A 27499-nucleotide genomic window follows, 5' to 3' on the forward strand; every position below is an offset into this window, starting at 1 on the left:
CTAAACACGTTAAATATTCACATATGTATGTATTATACGCATACGCATGTATGTATGTGCGGGTAGGTATCAAATGACTGATAGATGAAACATGCCTTAGGGTGAATGTTTTTACATACTTACGTATGTTAAATAAAGTAAAAGGTTTGCAATTGTATTCATGTGGATCGTTCACTTCAGCGATGCATAAGAGAATTTTGAATTAAATTATTTGAAGTACATATCAGTTTACGTATGAAAAACTTCGAAATGTAATTTACATACATATATGTATGTATAATATATATTTATTATTTGCATGGGTATTTATTTTTTTGCCGGTGCAAAATTTATTTAAAGTATTATATCTTTATGTATAATATAACGTCAAGAAAGTTATTTTTTTAAGATTACTTTGGTAATAATAATTTAAATACGTATAAAAGAGAAAATGCTTCCTTAAAATAGATTGCTTAAGAGACTTATCAATATATATATATATAATGTATATAATATATACCGTAAAGAATTTTTTTTTTTAAATAAAATTAATCATTACTAGTCACTATAGTAATGTTTATAAGTTTTGTACAATAGTGCATTATGGTTAAAAAGAGTCGTATATTACTATATATTTAAAAAAGTAAGCATACTCTTATAAATAAAATCTTTTATTGCAATCGATTATGGTTCACAGTGTGAACCATAAAGGTTTTTTTTAACGATAATTGGTGTAATTGTTGTTTGTATAGTAGCCATAATGACGCATTATGGTTACTATTCAAGTTAAAATGGTTAGATTTATAATTTATGAAAATAAAAATATTCACACTAAGGATCGAAGTCTCCGTTTCGTATCGATTGAGTAACGATAATGATCGATAATGAACGATAATTTTCGATAACGATAATTTTTCATTATCGATAATCGTTCGATATCGCTAATCAACGATAATATTTTTTTCGATTATTGATATCTAACGATAATGATCGATAATGAACAATATTATCGTTTGTTGAAGCGATATTTGTCGGGAAAGTACAAAATAAAATAATGTTAATCAATGGCACGCGAAATTATGCGCCCTTTTACTTAATGTTCAGATATTAGAAAAAGTAAAGATGTGAGTGAGGGACTTTCTGCTGATGATTCACTGACAGCTCAAAAAATATTCCCATTTCTCTTATCTTGGAAAAGTGCTTGCTGCTGATCTAACACAACAACTCACCCAAGAATTCATCACTGAATTTCAGAGACAAATGAAAGCAGTTTTGCCGAAACCTAGTACTGAAGAGCACAATGTACGTATGGCCAATCAACTTACCCGTATTATAAGGGATTACCTCTTACTCAGTTTAACAATGAAGAGTCAACTTTAAGAAGTTTTCTTGACTCACATCCATCGTCTCAAGAGGTTGAACAGGAAACTCCAACAACGCAGCATATCAGACTGGCAGCAACTCTTGCCCTCGACGACATGAACTTCATGGATCAGTTGGTGGCTAAAAAAGCTCAGCATGCAACTCTAAATCGGACAAAATCAGCAGTTGAAAAGTAGTGGGACTCCTTCAAGATTTATCCCGGACCTTCATCTTATAAAATTGATGTATTGACCTGGTGGAAAGACTACAACGTTGTTGGCGGCTGAAGCCAGAAAAGTGAACGGTTTTTTTCTGCTAGATGAAACCTCGTAACATCTCAGAGTATAAGGTTTGACCCGTCAAATGTTAAAAAGATCCTTTACATACAATTGAATTACAGTACAGTCCGTATCACTAAATACAACATTGGAGTTCCTATTGTTTTTACCTGTCGGAGAGAGGGATGATGAGGAGAGTGGACCATCATTTTTAACTCCAAGAAGTCATGCTGGTTCTGCATTCAGTGCAGCAAGTAAGCACTCCAAGAAAAGCTCAAAACAGTTACCGAAAACTTAAAAAACAAAGTTACAAAGAATTGGTTATGCTCCAGATTCAGACTCAAAAAATTATGTTGTCAGCATTGGTCCTTCAGAAACTATCAGTGCAAGTTACACAGAATCAGAGGCAGATACAGAAACTAATTAAGGACTTATCTTGCTGTGAATGCATCAATCTTAAAAAGTGAATAAAATAAGATGAATTTTTTTAAATTTTAATATTTGTGATTTTTTGGCTTTGAAGATAAAGTAATATTTTTAAAATTTATTGTTTTTGTTTTAAATTTAAATTTATAACTAGTAATTTCACATAATTTTGTAATAATAATAATTTAATAAAATTTGGTTAACGATTTTATTTTTATTACAAACGAAAATTTTTATTAAAAAATATATATATTTTTTATCATTTCGTATCGTTTCGTTCATTATCGATTCGAACATTACGCTCCTTAGTTCACACCTATAATAGATGAGCACCATTCCACATAGTTTTTTTCAGTTTCTTATAGCAATCACTAAAAACATCCCTGTTTTGGCAGGCACGTTAAAAATCTGAATACAAGAGGAGCGATTACAATCACAGACCACAAGCAAGAATAAGGGATGCGATCGTGACTCTCTAAGGCATTCTAAAGCTCGCCGCCAATTTTATATTGCTATTGCCAGTTATGTTACATACAACAACACTTAATTTGGATTTTAAATATAGTTATGCAAGTTTTAAATATAATAAGTTAAAGTACTCGTATACAACTCTTATATTATCATGCTTATTACAATTTATAAGAACTTTTATTTACGTGGTTATAGAAAAAAAATATAAATACAAATATAACAATAATTAAAATACTAATTTTATAAAATATTGGTTTCCAAAAATATTCATACAATTTTATTATAATATTAAAACTCAAATTTTGGGTTTTAAAATAAATAATAAAGAGTTTAATTGTATATTCCACAGCAAAAAATGATGTTCATTAGCAGTAAAAATATTAAATTAAATATAACAACAATAAAAAATATACGCTAATTAAATACAATTACATATAAAAATAAAACCTGATTATTCTTAATCAAATTCTAACACAAAATAAATAATCAGTCTTTTTTAAAATGATGTTTAAATTTTAAATCTCAATTTTATAATTTATAAATGTGTGGAATTTGTAGCAATGAACTAAAATGGAAATTAATAAATTTATACATAAAAAATCAAAACCAAACTTATAAACTTCTCTATGTTAAAAAAAATTGAATTTCAGACTAAGCAACTTTTTTACAAATAAATATTTGTTCAGAGTGGATATTATTTTTGTCAATATATTCGATTAAAAACTATTATCATAAATTTAAGTTAATTCAATAATTTATAACACGTAAGCATTTTTTTAAAAACACCATTTATTATCATTAGCTCGTTTTAAGAATTACTTTAAAACTTAAAGAGAATATAGAAAAATTGCCATACAAAATATATATAAAGATAAATTTAAAAACATTTTCATTAAAAATATACTAAAAAACTTTATCAGACACATTGTAAATAGTTCATGAATTACCAAAAGCTTGTAATTTTATTTCCATCGCAAACTTTAACCGACATGCACTACACTGCAATTTGCGTTACAGCAACTTTGCTAATTTTTACCGACACAAACTAATCTTCTGAGTTGAATTGAAATTTCTATGTATGTATTGCAACGTATTATGCATGAGCTTTAAATTTTATCTGAATTTAAAAACACATAGGAAAGACATACAGCGCCAACATTGCAGTATCGCAGACTATAAATCTTTAAAAAGTATTTTCAGGAAATATATAAATCATTTTATGGTTGACATGAAAAAAATCAACATGGCAGCAACACGTACGTGGCAACAGCAATAAACGTTTGCTTTGCTTCAGAATATTATTTTATGTGAAAGGCACAAAAGAGACTATGTTGAATGATGAAAATTTGTGATCTCGTCATCAACCCTTCCATTACGACTCAATATGCCATAGCGTATATTGAACTAATTAACAATTGAGTTTCAATATAATTGAAGAGTGTGTGCAACACGCCTCAATTTATACCCACATATTCACGTACTAGCGAGTATAACCACACGTGCTCCTGACGGCTCAGTATTCTCTATCGATTAAACGTTTCACCCACCAATTAGGCATTTCACTGAGCAATGTGAAGGAAAAGTAAATATGTATTAGGATATATCCTCTGATAGTTTATTAGTTAAATACTATTTTGTTTACATTATAAAACCATGAGTTTATAAATACTAATAATTAAAATCTGTTTTTGAATTTTAAAACACCTGGGTGGTTTGATTTTATCCCTTTAAACTCTAAAGATAAAAATTTCTAAAGATTAACATAGTTTTATTAAATCAATGACGTATGTTGATTTTTTATCGCTGATTGATCCGTTTTAGCCTTTGAGTTCAACACATATACAATTACTAATACAACCTAATTTATAAATGACGTTTAATTACACATCCTCAAAGGAAAACATTGTATGTGTGCTATGTTAGCTGCTAATAAGCGACCAAAGGGATGTTCAAACAAAGTTCCGAATAATCGGGCGTTCGAGTGCCGTTCCGCAGAAAACCGGAAGCGGTTTTCCGGATAGACCCTTGTAATTTGGAAAGACCAATGACGCGTGTCTAGAAGTGACACACACACGCGCATATATAGTAGTACAGTTTTGCCAAACGTCCCTCGAGTGACGTTTCTCCGACAAAAGCACCGGGGTCGGTTAATTTTATGGCTTATATAGCACAAGAGCCGATTCAAATCGTTGGCTTATATAAAGCTGCCGACATACTTTGTTGGAGAAAAGTAATTTTTGGCTAGGAACTTCAACCAAAAGTACATGAGATGTAACGTGGCGTTAAATAAATTTTGGTTAACTTATATTTTAGTAATTCAAAAACTCTTTTTTTGTGTGGTAAAATAAATAACTATTAGTTAATAAAATATAGAGTATTTCACAAAATAAAATACATGTTTTATTATGCCATATATACAATAGTTACTTATTTTACTATTATAATAAAACAATATTAGAAGTTGAAATATTGATGTGGGTTTAAATATTTATGTTTTTTTTATATATATACAAAACACAGCATCAATTTGATGGATACACAATTATTCCCGCCTGTTTCACTATAACAAAGTCTTGATGCGGAAACACAAGTAGCCGTCGCACTGTGGGGTATTTGGCCGATCAGGGCGGCCAAAATTATTTCTCTACTTTAGTTGATTCCATAAGTGCTCTTAGTCAAATATATAATATTATAAGTGTTAAAAAATACATTATAGAAAAAAAAACTTTATTTTTAAAAAAAACTAAAAAAAAAGTTTTTTTTTATTTTTCATGAAATTTTATTTTGATAAGTATTTAAAGTATATCTTCAATTAAATGAAGAGGAATTATGTTTTGAACGGTCGTGCGAATTTCGCCGCGTCAAGTGTTAAAAATAAAAAATAAATTGTATATGTCACAAAGTTTGATATTTGCTGTTTTTTTAACAAGAAAAAGTATTTAACTAGTATTTTATCATACTCTGTATCGTTTTCATTTTAAAATATGTGTATATTTGGTGATTCTAAACAATTTTTTATTTTATTTTATTAGTACGCGATCCACAATTTGAGGTTTACTGATTTTACCATGGTGATTAGATTATTAAAAAATACCAATCATTATAAAACTGTATTTTAAATTTGACGTTAACACGTCACCTTATTAAAAAGTTATAATAGTTTAAACCATATAGGTTCTAACTTTCCCGACTACGCCCCGTCTCATTTTTAAGAATAATGGTATGCAATGTGTTAAAAACCGCAAAAATCCGCAGCTAATTTTACATGTATCATAAAGAAAAAGACCTCAGCTTTATATTGTATATAAAATCTACATTAAAAAGTGGTGGGAAATATAATAAATGAACTCAAAATAAGAAAAAAAAGGCCGCCCAGATCGAGCAAATACCCCACCGTGCGTCGTATATAATAATTTTGAGTAGGCAAGACAAGGTTTGTCTCATGTTATAAGTAAAAAAATTGCCGGACCTTGATTGCTAAGATGATTATACTTGGTTATTCCAGAGATATTTGAGCGATTGTAGATAGTTTTTACAGCTTAAAATGAGACACAAGTAATATTACATATTTAAAATGTTACTTTATTGAAAAAGGCATGATAGTTTTCCGTGGGACTCAAAATTTTAAGTTTAATGATCTATGAGGTTTAAAAGGTTGTGCGACCGCTGCTCAATGACCGCTGCACATTTACAGCATTCTTGAATTAGGATTTAAACTTGAGAATCTGCTAAAAGGCATATCATATTTTTTAATCGAAAAATTTAAGAAAAGGTTATTCAGAAAATATTTTTAAGGATTATGCATCATTAATTTTACCAAGCAAGAGATTAAATACCGTAAGTGTAAATAATATTGCTAGATAAAAATCTCTAGACTAAAAACATATGGACTTAAATGTGCTTAAGGCAAAGCAAATTCTTGCAAAAATATCGAGATTCGTCAGAAGATTACCAGTGCATGCTATATCAAAATTCGCTGTTTGACTTTGCGTCCTTAACCGATTTCACATAAAAACTTAATGTGCTAAATCAGGAACTGCAGAGGAAAAATAACACAATCAGTGATTCGATACCTCATTTATAAAAAATGCTAACGTACAATACCGTGTCAGAAATTGAGAACGTTTCACAATATCTATTGATTTAAAAAAAATGCAATCCAAGTACAATTTATAATTAATCCATAGGGATGACGTGGATATTAAGTCAGTTGCAAGAAAATTTTAAGAGCTATTTTATTTTGACAATTTAGCTTTCGAAAATTGATTACTTTGCGATGTCATATTTTTTTAGCCAGATTTCTAAACAAATTCTACTCTGTATATATCAAAAGTGAATAACAGTGTTTGTACACGCTACGTATTAAATTAATCTCTGTACTTTTATTATAAATTAATTAGCCTTTAACATTATCACAACATATTAATAAATAAGTGACAAAGTAACGTATGTATAATAAATATCTTATAGACAAAGAATATTATATGTTTCGTATTTAATTAAAGGTGAGTGCCAAAGTAAAGAGCTCACTGAGAAGAGTCAAACGGGTGGTTCTACGCTTTAAGATACACTCTCATTTAAATTCCGCTCCAACACGAAAACGGCTCCTTAAGACTTCGGCATCATATGCAAATGCATAATAAATGAGTTCAGAATCATCCTAGTGGTGCATGAATAGTGCATGAAGTATTGTGAATGCAAAAATGCATCTTGGTCCGACGTTGTTCGTACATAACACAATTTAACAACGTCAAAAGGATAACATTTCGTATAGACATACTATGGGTTGTCAAGTTTCAATATGTACCATAAAATTTGTATTAAGCATAATACGTGTAATTAAATAAAAATATATTTAACATATAAATTATATCCAAAATCAAAAGTATTATTATTAATATTATAATATATAAAAAAATATTATTAGTAATTATAAATATTATTAGATACAGTTTTTCATACCCTCAAATGATACGCGTCCCAAAAATAATAAACAGCTGACTGTGTCTAAATTTTATTTTTAACTGAGCAAGAATAGAATGTCGCAAATACTGGTTTTGAACCTAAACGACTCATATTGTACATTGTGTACCTATACTACTTTACAACCATAAAAGGAATAGCTCTATGCAAACTTGATTATAAAGACAATGTTAAAATTTGCTGTAGTTTCATCTGTGTCAGCACTACGATCGTAGGCAACAAGCCAATATATCATTCGCTATTGCACCAGCGTTTTAAAAACCAAAAATACGTATGTGTGTTATGTTTACGTAAAGATTTTTATCGTTGTCGATAGCAGACGTTATTAAATATACGACTATGACGTGTAAAACGCAAATGATATAGCATAAACCAGGATATTAGATGATAAAAAAATCTACTTATCCGATACATATGGCATGGTATTTTTTTCCTGGTAATGCAATGAAATGATAGCATTGAAGATAAAACATATTTTTATATTAGTATTTAAATAAATAAATTTACAGAGAGCCTTTATATGAAAAATATGTGTTGTACACGTAATTTAAAAAATGCTCGACTTGATAATTAAACATAATATTTTTTTTAAATAAAAGTATTAAAACTTTGGCATTCACGTATAGTTTTTTTTAGTAAATACATATAGTATGTGTATGAAATATTTTATATAATATAAAGATTGACACATACGATAGCATGTAGTCATGATTATAAGATTTGATATTTGTAATATAAACAATTTAATACGAATATATATGTTCCTTATATTTTTGTAAAATACACATATTAAACGCTGTCTATACCGTGAAGCCTTTATAGCATTTATTGTTTGCGTAGTGAAAGTAAACAACGCTCTATTATTTTACATACAATATTTACATACAATGCAAAACAGTGGATCAATACAGATTTTTGTGATTATAAGTGAGGTTCAGTAAACAACTACGTGCCTCGTTTATGGCTCTGGGGCTTTTGAATCGGTAATCGTTACCCGTTAACATTCTCTATACGGATGAATTCTGCGATTCAAACACTTTTTTAATATATTGTTTCAATAACGTAGTAAAACAATGCTGTTACATTATATTTGATATGTTTAACTTGCACTTATATAATTTTCACTGGTATTTTAACTATCTATATGAAATAAAACAATACACAAAGTAGAAGCATTTGTATATTGATTATGGATAAATTTTATTTTTAAGGATTACAATAGTTATCTATTGAATCATAATATTTACTATTACAGTGAAAATTTATTTTCTTTAATATAAACATATTTTTCTTACTCAAACAGTTAAAATATATCAAATAATTACTTTACAATTTCACTACTTAGTATCAGTAAAATTGTATTGATCTAGTCAGCAGATTTGCACATTGAGATTCACAGAATTGTGACGCCATATCGTTTGAAAAAATAAATTAAATCAAACCCAAACCTAAGCTCTCTTAAGCCCGAATCAAACCTAACATATAAAACTAACTTTAGTTTTTAAACTTTTATTACTTTAATTCGTTTTGCATATCACAATAAATAATCTTAAATGGACATATCATAGCTGTCATATTAGGTTTCATAGACATTTGAGAGCAGCATATATTTTCACTAACGACTATCACTTCAATTATATTTTTGATGTATAAATCTACTGGTTTAAATATATATTAAAATATGATTTTGCTGAAACGCAAGTAAAAATATAAATTCACTGTAACGTAAACACTTACAGGAAAAGATTTAGCCCTAATATATTATTTAAATCGACTTAAAACTTATTATAAAATTATTAATTGCTACTAAATATTTTAAGTCATTCTTATATTTTAATTTATGCTAGCTAATGTTTTAGTGAAAAATATTACTATATCAAGGGTTACAAAATCATTTAAAGATTTATCACGTATCATAAATATTTGCTATCTATTGATAGCTTTATTTTTCATAATAATTAAGTTAGACTCACCTGTGGATGGAACGTAAACGTTAAGATATAGGCAGTCTTCTGATTGATTTCTCAGGAATGGAAGTAGTCTTTTCATATAATTAAACCTTCCTGCCGACATGTCTTCCCTCTTCAGCTCTGGCAGGGTTTGGGGGCAAACAGGGGCAAACGAGGTGGCCTGCTTGAGCCCAGTCCAGTGTGTTGCACTAACTAAAATAAAAATAAAAAAATATATTAATAAAGTGCATATAAAAAAATAAATCTTAAAATAGTAACGCATGTTAATTGACAATTTTACAATTATTTAAAAAAATAATAATATTTTTCCAGTACACATTACTTTTATTGATTATTATTATGGTAGTGAATTAAACCTAAATCTAATGAATAAATCTTCTAAATCAATTCTCCAGAATTTTCAAGCAAGAGTCATCATTTATGTGTAAATACATAACGATCAAACGCAAAACCACATAAAATATTAGGTATGTGAAGGGGATTGATTGGTAAAATTTATTGGTTTGGTTAGGAAAAAAGTATTATTTATTTTTATATATACAATATGTAGTATATACATTAGAATAATTATATATAAAATAACTATAGAAAGCAACAAGTAAAACAATACAAAATTGAGTTGTGTTATCTTACTTACATATGTTTTTATCTACCTAAGAACTCACGTTTAAAGGGATCTTTGGGGAATAAAATTATCAATGAACAATTTGGCTTCCGCGAAAACCACTCTACGACTCATCAGCTCAATAGGTTAACAAAGCACATCTCTGCTAATTTTAACATGAAAAAATCAACGGGACTCTTATTGTTAGATGTGGAAAAAGCGTTTGATACTGTGTGGCATGATGGGTTGATTTACAAACTCCACAAATATAAAACCCCTAACTATCTGCTACACTTGTTACGCTCCTACCTTGATCGTCGAAGTTATGTTGTTTCAGTAAATAATGAACAATCGATACCGCGTAATATCCCAGCTGGTGTTCCTCAGGGGAGTTTACTTGGACCGTTCCTTTTCATTTTGTACACAAATGATATACCTATTTTAAAAAATACTTGTCTTTCAATGTATGCCGATGATACGGCGATAATGAGTAGCTCTTACGGTCTTAAGCCTATTTCAATAAAATTGCAAAAATCCTTAACTCTCTTAAGTAATTATTTCAAAAAGTGGAAAATAAAAATAAATCAGGACAAAACGGAGGCTATAATTTTTACAACTCGAAGACAACCTTTGCCCCCGACTATTATAAGCGAGCAGGGAAAGTGTATAGAATGGAAGGCGAGCGTTAAGTACCTCGGAATTCACCTGGACTCCAAGCTTAAATTTAATAAACATATAACCGAACTTAAATCTAAAGGGCTCGCAGCCATTGCGGCGTTAAAACCAAATTTTAATCGAAAAAGTGCGCTAAATACTAAAAATAAAATTCTATTATATAAGCAATTAATCAGACCGGCAATGACATACGCCTGCCCAGTGTGGAGTAATACGTGTAATACTAACTTTTCTAAGCTACGAGTTGTTCAAAATAAAGCTATAAAAATAATTTATAATACACCTTTTTATACTAACCTCAAAAAACTTCATAATAAATATTTAATTCCAACTATTAAAGAACATGTTCACCACCATACTAATAATTATTATAAAAAAATACCGCGAAATCATACTAACCCGTTAATCTCAAGAATCGGTGATTACGACAAAAACAAACTCAAATTTAAATATAAACACAAAATGCCAAAGCACATCTTGCTCTGACGCATAAATTTTATCTAATAATTTAACAGCTCCAGGTCCACGAGTTTTATATTAAAAATATATATTTATAATTTATATTTTTTTTTTTTTTTTTTTGTTTGTTAAAGGTGTTTATGTACTTTGACCTAAACTTAACGTATTTTATTTCTTTTATTATTCTTATTTTTGTAATTCCTCTTAATTTAGCTAATCAATCGTAAATTGTGATAATGGTAATTAACCAGCAACCAATGAAATGTAAATATATATGTTTATAAAAATGTATTATTTAATTATGTAATAAACAAAAATTTAAAAAAAAAAATCTACCTAAGAATGAATAATAAAAAAGTATATTTTTATTGAGTTTAGACTTCTTATAAAATAATTGTCATAATATACAAGAAATATAAAAAAATGTGTGTTTATTTCCAATTTATTAAATTAATAAAATGAAGCAATAATACATATTTTTAAGACATTTTTTGTTAATATTTCTTAAAACAATTCATGCTTACGTGTCAAATGGTAAATGTCATGTTTTTATAGCTTATAGATTAGAATAGTGGGAGCAAAGTGGCATTTTTACTTATTTCTACTCATAGGTTATTTTAATGTCTATTATTAAATAAAGTTTTTAGAATCTATACTGAAAAGATTTAGTAAATGTTTGTTCAAAAAGCTAAAGAGCTTTTTCATTTATATTTTATGTATGTTGATATGATGCGTAAAATTTACTATTAATTAAATATTGTTTCTACTTTATGTTTGCCTGTTTGCTATATTTCAAAATGTTTAAGCTACCATAAATAATTAGTATATTATTATGTGTTTGAAATAATATTACGTATATTTATTTTATAGCCTTAATTGGATGTGCGTAAAATTTTCATGTAAGCCTCGAGTTCCAAAAATATTTTTCATTGAATTGATTTAGAAAATGGTAAACACATTTTAAAGAAGACGTTAGAAAAAGATTCTCAGAACACATGTTGTGAAACATTCAAAGAAGTGTATTACAGAGAACAAAATTCATAATATATGCTGTTTTATTATTAATAATGCGTAATATCGATCTCTGGTTTTTATAAAAAAAGTATAATTTTTTATTGGAATATACAACTTAAATACTCATTTATTTAATTAAATTGATTAGTAATATCAAATATATATGTTTGTAAAAAAATAAGTGGCAAGAAATTTAATAATTATAATCTCAAAATATATTGTGCAAAAAAATTATAGCAGAATGCGCAATTAAATAAGCTTATATCGATGAGAATATTTCCAAGTGTGATATGTTTTCTATGGTAAGATGGGTGTTAAAATAAATAAATTAGTATTAATTTTGGTTAACAACTAATTAAACAATAACAATATTACGCTAACAAACTATTGTGTGTTCATAACATTATGTTGTTATGAACTGTTAATTAAAATATAAGTTTAGACTTTCATTATGAAATACGCGTCAAATTAACTCGTCACTTTGCTCGGCAACTGTTCAGAGGAAAAATTAAAATAAATTCAAAGCAATACGGTTTTTTTCCTCTTATTTTATCTTAGATTTCTGTGATTGCTATTTATATTAAATTAAAATTCATACATTTTGGCAACCCAGCGTTCCGCTCGTTAACAGCATATCAATAACGCGCCCACTATCGCAAACGTCCGGCGCCGTTTTCTAGCGTTTCCCACCGGAATTTCTCTCTATGTCATATAGAAAATCTAAACTATAAAGCCGATAGAACAATGTGTTTTTTTTTTTTCGAAAGCTCGTGTGTTGAACGATTGCTCCGCGAAGTTGTCAAAACGCCACGGCTGATTGACGCGCCCCATCTGCATCCTATATCCGGGTAGATAGATCTCTGTATCCGGGTCCATCGGGAAAGTCGCTCGTAAATCAAGCTTGGGAAACAGAAAATGTAACGAGAAAAATTCTTGGAAAAAATCGCAATTTTAGACGAGCGTGAAACATCTCGAAAAGGCCTTGTAAAATAATCAACCGTAAAGACTGATCCATTAAATAAGCTTATATCATGAATATTTTATTTTAATATAAATAAATAAAATGGACTCTATTTATTTGAGAATAAAATATCAACAATTTAACTAACGACTCTATGTGTCATACAAGTATTATACATACATACGTGTTATACTATATATAAATATATTGCATGTAACAATATGAGTTAATGCTAATAAATAGTACAACAGTCATACAGATTTTTTGTATAAACTGATGAGTGTATTAGGAGATTCGCAGAAGTGATTTTTAAGAGCAATAAAAAACATCCTTCCTGTCTCATCGCATGTGGGCGCCGGATACATACATAAGATAGACATATGTTTTATCCTATTTTTGTCAAATACTTATTAAAGCATATTTTTTTGTAGTAGGATAAATAATAAATAAATTGTTTTGAATACATTTAAAATATATATTTAGCAACAGTTATTATAATACCTCTTTTTCTAAATAAATATATTTTCATTTAAGGATTCCATGTAAGAAAAACGTAATAATTTAAAAAGTGCTTATATTTTAAAATCGAGAATATGTTAATTTATATATAATACAATTCTAAAAAGAATATTATGATACACCTACATGTATTTGCGTGTTTTCCAGTAGAGCCTTCGCTTTTCTCTAATCCAAATGTCTTTTAGCAGAGTGATGCGTAATTGTTTTATTATTTATACACGTAACTAATGTAAGGATTAATTGTTCATTTGTTTACTAAAAGCTATTTTTTATATTTAAACGTTTATTTTAATAAGATATTTTTTTACAAATATAGCATTATACATAATTTGGCATTTTCCCAATTATTTTGATTTCTCGAAAAGTGAGTATTCTCACAATAACTTCTAATAAATAAAAAAATATGTAATATATGGTATGTGATTTTAATAATATAGTGAAATATTGTAAATATATTAATAAAATGAATAAACAGGGAACTGGATAATCGTTGAAAAATTAAATGATGATTTTCAACTTAATCAAGGGAATAAAGTGGATCTTTTTATGATAATTACAGAGTGATACAAAGAAATTTAAAGCTCCTTTATTTAAACCTAAATCGTAGAAATAATTGTTAATAAATTTTTTTGATATAAAACATTAAATATTTTATATTTTCATAAAAAATAATAGGATAAGGATACAAAAACTTATTAAAATTATTTAAAAATATGATTCGGAAAAGTCGCTAGAAGACAAAATTTATTTTGCGGAACTCTGTGATTTTCTATCATCTAAATAATACTGTTTTTTTAAAATTACCTGGGTAAAGGTCAATTGGAGTAGTTGAAAAAATCATGAACATTTTTTTATTAATAAAATACTTTTGATATTTATTAGCTTTCAATAAAACATGCGTATTTTTAAACATCTGGCATGGATCCATCCTTGCTTATGCAGCAGTATAAAAAACATTTAGTAACATTAGCACAAAATTTATTTATAACAAAAAAAAATTCTTCAAAAATCCACATATTTTTTAGAATGAGATTAGGAATTCTCTATTTAGCATTTTTATTGAAAAATTCTTAAGAATAAGCACTAAACAGAATATCTGGTTATAACTATTTTTACATTTAAAAATTAATTAAAAATAAAAAATATAATATAAAATGTTAGTAGTTACAATTTGGGGGAAAAAAACTACTTTTTTTATGCAAATAAAGTTAAAGAAAAGAATTCAATAGATTATTTACTAATAAAGTATATTTAGCTAAATGTGTTTTAAGCCTTCATAGCAAAATATGCTTTTAAAGTTTATGGTTATATTTTGATTTAAGATTATTACTAGTGTAGTTTTTAATGCATGAGTTAGTGTGGTTATACAAAAGTTATTATTTAAACGTTATTTTTAGGTTATTTAAGATCAAAATAAAAAGTGTATTTTATTTTTTTTTAATCTTCATAAACGATACATTTTTTAAAATCTCTACGCGCGTTGGGTGCCGATTAAGATTAAGTGCGAGATATGACGGTTAAATTAAAAAAAGTTGTGTCAACTCTCATTAAGTGATTATATTGAAAAAAATATAATATTGTATTGTGAAGGTTTAAAAACCTGCCTAATTTTATTTTAGAACTAAATTTAATAAATATCTCTAAAGAACCATAATCGTTTCAAAAGTAAGGCAACACAAAATATATTTTACTACAATGAAAAGGTCTCGTGGCATAATAATTGCGATTATATTTAAAAATATTTACTGGATACCCCAAAAGCACATCTGTCTTGCGACAATAATAACCCATTAAGTACCTACCCCTCAATCTATTTTTTGTGAAAAAAAAAGCGATAGACAATGCATTCTACCATGCACACAATACTATTGTCTTCTACCCTTTGGTTAACGATCGCCGTCGTAAACACATATCGTGGGTGTGTCCAAAAAGCGTTGCTTTTGTTTTTAAATTTATTTTTCATTAGAGTTACCTCAAACCAACATTACGAAATAAGTAAATTATCATGAACCCTTTGAGTAGTGAGATACTTTTTAAACATTTGTTAATATGTCAGTATACACCTGGGATTTTATGTATTTTTCCATCATTATTTTTTTATATATATGTATAATTTTTGTTTATTTATTTTATATTATTCTTTTATTAATTCAGAGGCTCTCAATATTTTTTATAAAATAATTAAAGAGTATTTTTTGTTATGGTAATTTATTTCGTATTTTTTAATTATTGATATTGTTTTTATAAAAATCATTTAATCAAATAAAATTTTTTTTTTAATTTTAATGTTTCTTATTTATTATTTCTTTAGTTATATATGTTGATATATAACTATCTGAAGTACCTCAAAACAGTGAAAAATCGACCGCCGTACATGTACGGCGATACTCCTCAAGGGTTAAGTCATCACCAGCTTTTCCAACATCTATTGTAGCTGAAAAGTTACACTTCCTTCATTTTTAATTTGTAGCTTTATACTACCAATTTGTTTTGTAATAATGCGTAACTAATTGTTATTATCATAAACAGAAAACCTTAGTTTTAAAAATATTACTTCTTTATATTGTATATTGTTTTATATACAGGCTCATTTAAAAAAACACTCGCTGAGCAACAAACGTTGCATAGTTATTTTTAGTCTTGATTTCAACACAGCATTAAATATGAAAATTTTGACTTTTTTGGGCCAGTACCCAATAACTTTTTGTGCTAATCAGTCTTTCAGAATACTGAAAATATCAATGGCGTGTCAAGTTTATTATTAAAACTGAAATTTAAAGTTAGCGAAAGTTAAATTAAAATATATTAAACCCTCCTGCAAACCTTATGCAATAAACATGTAACCTGGAAGTTTAGAAGAGACGCCGAGTTTCATTGAAGACTTCAGACCCTCTTCGAAACTATCACAACATGGTAGATCAACGACATAGATTACTATCGATGAGCTTCATCAAGACCCACACATTTATAAAAATATCTAATATAAGTTGATCAGAAAAATATGCTGTACTGAAGATCGTTACATTTTACAGTTACAGATTTAGTAACAATTTCCTAATTGTTTTTTTACGTGAATAAACTTACGTGTTTTTTAAAATATGCAACATTTTTTTTTCACTATTTACAACCAAGTTATAACTTTAGACTTTTATTAAAATAATAAGCTTAATTTTATCATTTACAAAATATTATTTTATTTAATAGTTATACCTTGCTAATGTAAAATATATCTATATGCTTAGATATATTTACACTCAATTAGGATGTTTACTTCCTAACTAATCTTGATATTCAATCACAAATCTATTGTGATCGCAATCGAACCCATTAAATTCTAGTTTACGCTTGTCGTGCAAGCGTAAAACGATTCTAACAACAATAGCTCACCTATAATTATTAGAACGAGTTGAGCCGTCCAATACCTAATTTTGTTTTCAAACACTGAGCCAGTTTACATACCGGATAATTGCATCACAACATAATAAATAATATATAAGCTTACCTGGTGGCATAAATCTCAGGCTGCCGACAGGAGCTGCGGCATATGGAAGTCCCAAAAATACTTCCACTTCTCCGAGATCCCTTCCGCCCCTGGGTTCAAGGACCAAGCCTCTGACTATACCCTGTTTGAGCCTGTAATCCTTGGTGAGCCTTTTCCCGAGTTCGGCATCGCTGGGATGGTCAGGAAAGGACTCGTCGTGGAGCTGTCCTGCTATAAAGTCCAGTAAAGACAGGAACAGCAAAGCCGATTGCACGGCCTGGAATGTGACGCGAACCATTTTGATTTAAATACTCACAAACTGTCTTTACGATTTTTTTCACTACATTTTCACTTCACTTTTTAGACTAATCGGCGTAAGATTTTTTCGTTTATTTTTTATGTAAATCATTTTTTCTCATATCCTATGAATATTTATAGGTTTGTATGAAATAATTTTTCGCCTTCAACATGTGCATTTTAATCGTTTTGCGTTGTTGTTAATAATGTATGAGACACACGTGTCCGTTTAAAACGAGCGAAGGAAAATTTATGCGATTTTATTATTAGCGCACACATAACCCTAAAGTTAAAATGTGTGTAATATGTAATCGTTAAAGTTCTCCAGCGGCGAGTTAAAGTCTAAATTTGTACAATTGTGGTTTAGCATAAAATTTTAATGATCCTAATTTTAATTAATTATTATTTATGTTTGAAACCCTCGAATATGTCTACAAAGATATTAATTTAATAATATAAAATGTACCTATCAAAAAAATTACTAAAAGTAACATTAGGTTTTTATGTACATATAATACCCAAAATAATTTTAATTTAATCTTCAAAAATATAAAATAAAAACATATACTGATCAATCATTACAAATTAGGTTTTCCTAGATTTTTCTCATCTCATATTTAAATATCGTATAAATAACTAAAATAAAATCTAACTAAGTCGTGCATATTGTCATATATTATTTATAAGTTTAAAATTAATGACATATATGTATGTCACTGATCCACTTAATAATTTTTTATTGTGTTTACGCCGTTGTAATTATTTAGGTTAACGCCTGTCATGTTCTGATAAAAGATTAACATTTAATTTAGTGTAATATAAATAAAGTTATGACAATGTCTATCCATACCAAATATTTGTTTTGCTTAAAGCTGGGTGCTGTAAATACATTATTACTTTTTATATAAAATAGTCCCGAATTTTTTTTATTGAAGCATTATTTTTATTTTAATTAAAAAAATATTATTTAATTAAAAATATTTAACCTTCTAAGCATATAAGTATAACTTTTTTCACAAAAAAAATATCGTTTGCATTATGTAAAAATCAACACCTAGACATTTAATTTACGACAATTGTTAAACATATTGTGAAAGATCACAACGCCGATCTTATTTTACAGCAAAAACTACATTTATATAATCATCCTGTATAAATGTTTAATTAAATACGTTTTTAGTCACGTAGTGATTTAAATCCGAAAGTTCCTTAAATGGTTTTAATTTTATTCGCACAATTTTAACATAAAGCATTGTTTTCTGGAAAATTGAACAGTAATCAGCAATAGAGTAATGGATTTAGAAAGCTACCTAATTTGGGCACACATGATGAATACCTACGTAATCATTATTATGTCAAACACCGGCCCACAACACCGACGCCAATTATTTGAGCGTCGTGGCGCTTGCTACCTTCGTTCCCAAAAAAAAAGTGTCATCGGCCCCAGTGTTGCCAGAGCGTAAGCAGAAAGCAGCAGAAGCTTCATTTATTAATAGAAACTCCAACCGACTCGACGTCCGCGTCTTCTCATTATAATATCAAAAGAATGTTGGTTCTTGCCACTGGAGCTATATATTTCGGATAGTATCCACAGCATCCTCGGTCCATTACAGATGCGCATACATAAGACGTCCGGCCTCGATGGGGAAAAAGCGCACATCAAAGAATAGTTGGTTTGGTTCGATCCCAAATATAATAAGATAATTACAGACGAATAACAAAAAAAAGATAATGCGGTTAAGATTAATCACGGACGGCTTGGAAACATGTTTCGATTAGTATGCCAATGTATCGCTTTTACTAAAACGTAAACAACGATATTGCTTTGTAAAAATAAGAATAGATTATGTTTATATTTCCAGTATATAAGAAGTTAAAAAAACATATTTTTTATTAATAGTTTACGAAATGTCTAAATTAAAAATATGTATACTGATTTAAACATTACATAATTTTTGCTTTTTGATACATAATATTTATAAGCTCAAAATAAATCCAACAACGACGATATGCGGCACGCACTCACTCGTGTAAAATATAATTTTATCGATAACATACATCCAAGCAAGATAATTTAATAGGTAAATAGTAATTATAATTGTAAATTAAATACAATATATAATAGCTATGCAATTAGGTTAAAAAAAATATGTTTTTTTTTAATAATGTTGCTATGGCATTGAAATATTGACATTGATTCAATGAGCTTGTGAATAAGCGCTTCTCTTTATTTACCTTGAAAATAATTTTACGCAATTTAAAATTTTTACCATTTTAAATATACAAAAAATCAGATTTTTACATATATTGAACAAAAACCGTTTTTAAATCACTAACAATCTGTCACTGTCATTTGTGTGTCAATGCACACGACGTTATTTGCATCGTTTGACGATCTGACATTCTGGCGGTTACATTTTTCGGATACGTCCCAAAATACATACATATATTATTGAAAAACTACGTAGCGGTTATTGGACATTCTAAATACATATAACATAGACGAGTCTATTTCAATTTGAATATCTTGCACCAGCAATTTCGCAATTCATGAAAACACTATCAAAAAACAAGGTCGTTCCCATTTTTCCAATAGAATATTTGACAAGTTCGCAATATTTGGCAGAGGACTCGTAAGGTACGTCCAAAATTAAAGTCGCACGTGTTCGATTTTGCAGCCGAGCCAATTAATAGCAATCGACGAAAACCAGATGTGAGGGATCCAGAAGTTCCAGTTCCATTTTTGGACGAGGGAGTGCGTAGTAAAGTGCGATAGAGAAAAAGAAGAAGAATGATTAAATAAAGGGATTTTATGAGGCGTGAATATTGCATTACAGGTAATATATCTTAAATTAATTTTAAAAAAATGATATATTATATAACATATTTAACTAATAAAATTTAAAAATAGATGAGAATAAAAAGTAATGAAACAAAAACAGTGCCATGATTGATTGATGACGAAAGGAATTTGGAAAATGGGGATCTTTATGATGTAGATTTAAAAATAATTTACATAACAGAGATATATTAAAGATTTTAAAATCTATAAGCTTAAGGTGTAACATATTGCTAAGCATACAGGCTTATGTAGTACTTTATAGATAAGAATAAGTGCAGGATCATTTATTTTAATTAAAATAACATTAATGCTTTTTATCTTGAAATAGTGCAATATACTATGCTAAATAATTAAACTATGTAATTGTGTATCATTTATTTATATATAAATTCTAAGATCTTAAACTAATTAAAAAATAGTACACATATTTGTATATAAAATTAGGAAAATTTAATAAATTTTATATAGAGCTTGTGCATGGAAGATTGCTGTGCATAGTAATAAATAAATTCTGACTTAAAATAAAAAGAACATAGCTGAACGTGCCCAAAGAAAAACTAAAAAAGAAACCCTAAAAAGTAGAGAATGACTTCGGAGATTACGACAATGCATAACTACGACGAGAAAAGGTATATTGTTATTGCACAAATTGTATGCTAGTCTAAAGTAAAAATCATATAAGCTTTGTATTAATAAATATAAACGTATGCACCAGCTAGATTTTGCACAGATAAAATCCAAACACTATTTTTTTGCATTTTTTTATGTTCAAAAATTTTGTAAACACTTAAACTTCACTAGATGACGGAAACTTGTTACTTATTTATTTATTTAGAATAAATTAAGAACATCGTAACCTAACAGGTTACCCCAATGCGTCACGATGCTCAAATACAATATTCATAAGAATTAATAAAAATCGCCGAAAATAAACAAGAATAAAAAAAAATTAAAATTTTTTTTTTTGATAAAAATGTTGAGGATCCCTGAATTTTTTTAATAAAAATATTGATAAATGAGCGGTGCCATAGACTAATAATGCTACATAAAAACTTGGCACAAAAGTAGTGCTACCGGACAATAACCATTTGCGCAAGGATGGCACACATGTTGTGCCATCGGACTTGCTTACAATAACATAAGGACTACTGAACAGCAAAATATTTAAAAAAAATACATTTGTTGAAAATGCTGAATTTTAAATATCATATATTAAAACCTAATAGCTCAATAAAGTGGCATATTCAATCGAACAGAACAGCAAGCCCTTAACAGTTGGTAAAATTATAATCAAGCCCTGTCTCCTTTAAGTTAATTTGAGGTACCAAAAATAACGTCATAAATTATATGATTTAGTATAATTCAACTGAGATTTTATATCAACTCATGAAGAGGCGTTAATTTTATTGCGTTTTAAAATTTAACAAGAAAAAAAAATAAAAAAAAATAAATTAAAATTTAACATATTTTTTTTTAAATATATGAAAACAAAACTTAATTGATTCAAACTTAATTCTATATTATTAAGAAATGATACTTAAATAGAAAAAAAATAAAATAATGGTGTACGTTGAATGGTGAGAAAAAAGGCTTTGGAGCTTTTGTAAAAGCGGAGACTCTAAAAGTAGTTATGTTAAACTGTTTTTATATCGTTATCAAAAACTATTAAAGTTTAAACGTAATATGGGCTAGGACTATAAAATTATAAATTATTAAATCATATGGTAAGGATAAATAATATTCACTTTTGTGTGTGGAACTAAAAAAAACTAGAAACTAAGATGCCATAATTTATGGATTAACGCGAGTAATACTTATTTTATTAAATTTATCTAAAATAGAGCAATAAAATAATTTATTTTACACCGTTTTATATTAACCTTAAGATACGCTACACCATATATTTAATTCTTACTAATAAAAATATTGCTACTATCAAACTGAAATTTTCTTGTAAATTTATTTACCTCATTGAAAAAAATAAGTGTTAATATTTATATGATTCTGGTGGTTTATGTCACACCAGGTACAGCTAGTATAATATAAACCAGCTTAAGAAATTGTGATAAAAGTTTTATCGCACGGATCCAATGGACCATGCTGATTGTTTCCGTCTCTCCAATCTCACCCGAAGGACTATCTATCCGAGCGAAGGTTTCCGCTGACATAAATTTCCGCCGTCATCTCTCTATCCGCAACGCGCATGCGCACGTCGAAGACTTTTCTTCGAGCGGAAAATGTTTATTTTCCAATAGCTACGTGAAGCAACGTTTACTTCGGCTGTCATCTTCAAGAGGCGAAAATAAATTTAAGAATATTTCATCCATTGTTTAACCGACGGATAAGAATTATTGCCGCTTCCGTGTAAACACACTTAGCGCATCTGCTAAAAAATGATATTATTCATGCGAGAGAGTTAACATATGTTCTGTTCGCGGTTTAGCGTAGTGCCATTTGTATAATACTAAATATAAATGCGCTCAGAGACTGTTAAAACTATTTATACGGGGCAAACCGAGAATTAATAATGTTATTGCATTGGACATACTATAAACATAGAGAAAAATGTTATCCTAATAAAATAAATAACCATATAATTTACTACAGCTCTAACTCAACAGGATACTTAAACAATAAAACTGAATTAGGTTACTTTAAATATGTCAATAACGCATTCAATAATAAATTTAAGTTCTGACTAGTTAGTCCATACACGTCGTTCATGTTTTTGTGTTTCTTTGAGACAAATAATTACTAATGATTTTTAATAAGCTAAATGTAATGCAAAATCAGATAAATAACCATCTGATAAATGCGATTTAAGACACTGCATATATGAAATGTAAAGTACCGCAATCTAAACAATGTTGAATATTTTACATCACAGATATATGTATATATAAACGATTTATTAAACATGGGTCAAAATTTTAAATATAAGTGTCTTATATATTTTTTATAGCAAATACAGATGACTGCTAAGATTATTAAAAATTAATAAGACATTACATACGAGTACTTATAAAAAATACACTCCAAACCATTTTTTTGCGCATCATTTCCTCAAACATCAGCTACTCAAATAAACACGCAATTGGTTCTTGAAACTCTTGATACTTTTAAATAAATAACTATCAATGATCCATAAACATTTTGGCTGAGAGGCCAAACACAATTATAAATATGCTAGAAAATTCTGAGAAAAAGTAAAACAATCAGTTCTTTTGAACGTTTGACTCAAATTGTAATTATAGACGTTCGGCTTAAATAAATTTATTATGCGGCGTAATAATGTTAATAAATAAGTTTTTCTTTTATACTGCTTTAAAAATATAGTTAAATATCAATGTTCTTGATGAGAATAGAATTGAAATACACAGCTGATTTATAAAAAAATATTTAAAAATATTCTTCAATTTATTTATTGTAAATCTTTAGTTAAAACTTAGAAAAGTCTTGCAACATTTAAATCGTCATTACATATATATTTTACCCAAAATTTTTTATTAATTTATAGTAAGTCTTGCAACATAATAAACGTTAGCCTAATACGTTACAATAGGTCAAACACAATAAACAATTCCTAAACCAGACTGAAATTAAAGTGTGTAAATCAGTGACATATGTTATATTAAAAAATAGCTCCTAACACTACGCAATACCTAGCTCAATTTTATTTTAATAATTCATCACGATATTAGGAAAATTCAATAAATTTAGCCACTTATGCCAATCTTGCAGGCGCGATAGAAATTAAACGGTACTAGTTTTTCAAGTATTATTTACTGATTAGTATTTTATGTTTAAATACAGTAAAATTTAGACTTGTTCATAACGAAATGTATTGCCTTATATCACTTTTTGGGTACATATGGTATGAGTGTTTGTAATATATCTGATTGACTGATTCAGTTCATAAATATTTATTTCATTATAACGCATTGGGCTTACGCCTGTCTATTTACATGATTAAAAAATATATCTACGACACATCTAAACTAGAACATAAAAAAATGGCTTCTAGGCCTAATATTTTAAACACTACAGATCCTGTAATAACTAACTTTTATTAATTTTTTTAATAGCAAATTTTAGTAAAATATTATAAATGTTATTTACTGGTTCGTAATAGACAGGTATTTAGATTTGTTTTTGTGAGCCCATGCATACCTTATTTAATAACAAAATTTTGATAGACAATAATCCCTCGCCTAAAAAACATTGTGTTATTTATTAACAAAACCTAATACAATTGTATTTTCTAAATAACTAGAACAACATATTTTGAAGTAATATTACAATAAAAATGTTTCATATTTGTGAAATAGAATATTTTTTTTATTATATGATTCACATTTTACGCTTGCATCGAGTCAAAAATTATTCATATATTATACTAGATTCTTTCAAAATAAGATGATGATTACATCGAAAGCCAAAATATTTGGGACTAAATACCTCTAATATTTATTAGCAGAAGTCGATCTACTTTTTATAAAAATTTTAACTTTCAAATATTTTATTTTGAAATAGTGATTAAAAATATTAAGCCTTAATGAAGACAATAATAAAGTATGCTGTAATAATAATAAACAAAACTGCATTCTCCTTTTTTTCACAGATGTAATCAACCAACTAGTAATTCTCGCTATGAATGCCCGAAGCATTTAAGATTATATTTAATTAATTATAATATGTTTTTTTATATTTATTTATTAATTTACCGTCACATTTATAACCGGTAACTCAAAAAATGCACATGTTGAAAATCACAAAATCACAGAATCACAGAATCACTACATTCCCGGACCGCGCGAATTCCAACACTCGTCGAGACTCATCCCGGCGCGCGACTGATCGTGCTTCTGTTTCCGAATTCTAAAATAGTTTTAGAAATGTCTTCAGAAGGCACTTTTGTGACACGAGAAACGCGTCCAAAACGAGCACCGCCGGCCGATGTATAATTAGAGACGAGATGCTCGGCGTCGGTCGCGCGAGAGGACTAAACTTTGGCTTCAAAACAAATATATTTTATACGTATACTATGAACTAGATCCAAAGAATACGCGCGTGCTCTCGAGGGAATCAAAAATAGATCTGTCATTTTTTTTATTTTGAAAGCAGGTACGCCGGAATGTTTACATCGTGAGATCTGCCTATGCACGCTCCCTGGTGGAATCATCAGAATATTATAAACCCTCAAATCACATCGAATAAGATTTTTCTAATCAACAGCATTTTTTCTACGAAATTCAATTAATTTTAACAAGGTTATGCCTTTGATAAAACAATTTATACCTTAATTTTTAAATAAATATTTAATTTATTTTTCCATTTTTTTAAATTCCACCACTTTTTGCAAAAAAAGCATAGGATTGTTCCTGCTGAAAATTGAGCAAGCCTTTGATATAGTTTGGGACGATGGCTTAGAAACCAGATTTAATAATTATGGTCGGAATAGCTTATTACGTAAGGTCTAGCTCTAGACTGGCCCCAGTTGCAAAGTGCCATCTAATGATTATAAATTATATTGCACATATTAATTCATAATAAATATTTTAGATGTCATCAATTTTTATTTGTCTAATCAATGAATATAGTTAATACAGATTTATTTCATTGTAACGCATTGAAATAACGTCTGTCAAGTGACAACAGAACATTAAAAAATATTTCGTACTCACATATGAAAAGTCGACAGGGTCGCCTCTAGGATATTTAACGTTTTAAACAAAAAATCAATTTGCCTCATTCTCTACTATTTTACTTATTATAAAACCATTGAATGTAGATGATAAAAAAAAAAATATATCAATTAAATATTATTTTGACATTTTTTAACAGCTGTTGAATACTATTGATATATACTCATCCGGTTACTCATTGTCTAGCCATTTTAAAATTTGTCCTACAATAGCTCTCGTGGCACTATATTTTAAATGGACGATATTTATTTCCACTCATCTCAACTCAACTTGTTCCTTTTTAAATCCTGAAAATTTTGTCGAATTCAATTGATCTTACTACAAAAATAGTAGAAAATGTTTCGTTGTGTTAATTATGTAGTTTACAAAGTTAAACTTTCAATAATCAATTATGAACTGTAAAAATATGTACTGAGAGAACATATTTAATTGAGTAATTATCAAGCGCCTTATTTATTTTTAATTACTTAAAGTTAAAATATATATTTTTGCTTTTATTTGTAGCTACACGTCATACAGACACCATTCGAGATATTCGAATACGTCACGGTATAAAAACTGCTTCCGTACCATTTTTTTTTGCTTCAATTTCTATTTTTGCTCTCGTGACCATTTTTTTCGTCATCAATACGCGTTCCAACTTCTCCCGGACGATTGTTAAATAACGAGTATAGATAGGAATTTACCAAATTAAATCCGGACAACTTTATTCGAGAGCTCCATTGTCGAGAACTTCACTGACGGACAGTTGTATACAGTGAATCGCTTAGGAGTGTAGAGCATGCAGTTGTTAATAAAACTTTTCCTTGGGCATCTAATGAATTTCAGAAATATTTTGACTTGTCGTAAGAAGCGACTATTTATTTATTTAAATAAATATTTTATCCACAATTATTGAAATATTGACCATTATCATTTAATTATCTAAAGTTTATTAGCTAATGCGAAACCGTATCTTATAAGACGATTCTATGCCACGTATTTATTCTGTGTCTTTTGATTGCCTCTTTGTCATATATAGAAGAAATAAGTTTAAATTTAATACAATGGTATGCTGTCTTCACTGCTATGGGTTGTGTAGAACATATCATTTGGTCGACAATACGTGAGTTTTTAAATTTTAAACGCATTCAGTGAAAATAATCAATATACTTGCCCCAAAATCAGCAATTAAATATTTTAAAAATAAATAAACTTGGTACTTTATATAAAAATATTTTAATAATAGAACTTAACAAGTCCAAACATAAACACTGTCTCACTGAATATATGAATGGATAACACGCAATCAATTTTCTAGAGCAGTCTCTTTAAATAAATATATTTACCAACTTAATCAGTTTGGGACTTCCTGAATAGCACTTACGAACTAATCTTCGGCCAGGACCTTAATTCATCTTAAAAGCCTCCTTCGACCCGTAACACCAAAGGTCTCTTCGTAAGTTGACCCTGTTGATCTCAGGCGTTCATGCA

At 28.3% G+C, this 27499-nt stretch overlaps 1 protein-coding gene across 7 annotated transcripts in view; it reads right to left on the reverse strand.

Annotated features, from left to right (window-relative positions):
- Positions 1-25338, reverse strand: part of LOC148233279 (neuroligin-4, Y-linked-like) — a 97149-nt gene extending 71811 nt beyond the window's left edge. The window contains exons 1-3 of one of the 7 annotated variants that reach the window (XM_088189693.1): positions 25046-25338; positions 17204-17604; positions 9473-9661 (exon numbers count right to left, since the gene is read on the reverse strand). In XM_088189693.1, the coding sequence (XP_088045819.1) occupies positions 9473-9661; positions 17204-17480 (466 nt within the window). In that variant the 5' untranslated portion in view covers positions 17481-17604; positions 25046-25338. Of the gene's footprint in view, positions 1-9472; positions 9662-17203; positions 17644-25045 lie in introns of all 7 variants that reach the window. The other 6 variants (XM_088189696.1, XM_088189697.1, XM_088189694.1 and 3 more) reach the window with 6 other exon arrangements.
- Positions 25339-27499: the final 2161 nt, after the last annotated feature.

This window comes from Plectrocnemia conspersa, unplaced genomic scaffold, assembly GCF_051122295.1.
Source record: "Plectrocnemia conspersa isolate PC_06_02 unplaced genomic scaffold, ASM5112229v1 ptg000008l, whole genome shotgun sequence".
Classification (NCBI taxonomy): Eukaryota; Metazoa; Arthropoda; class Insecta; order Trichoptera; family Polycentropodidae; genus Plectrocnemia; species Plectrocnemia conspersa.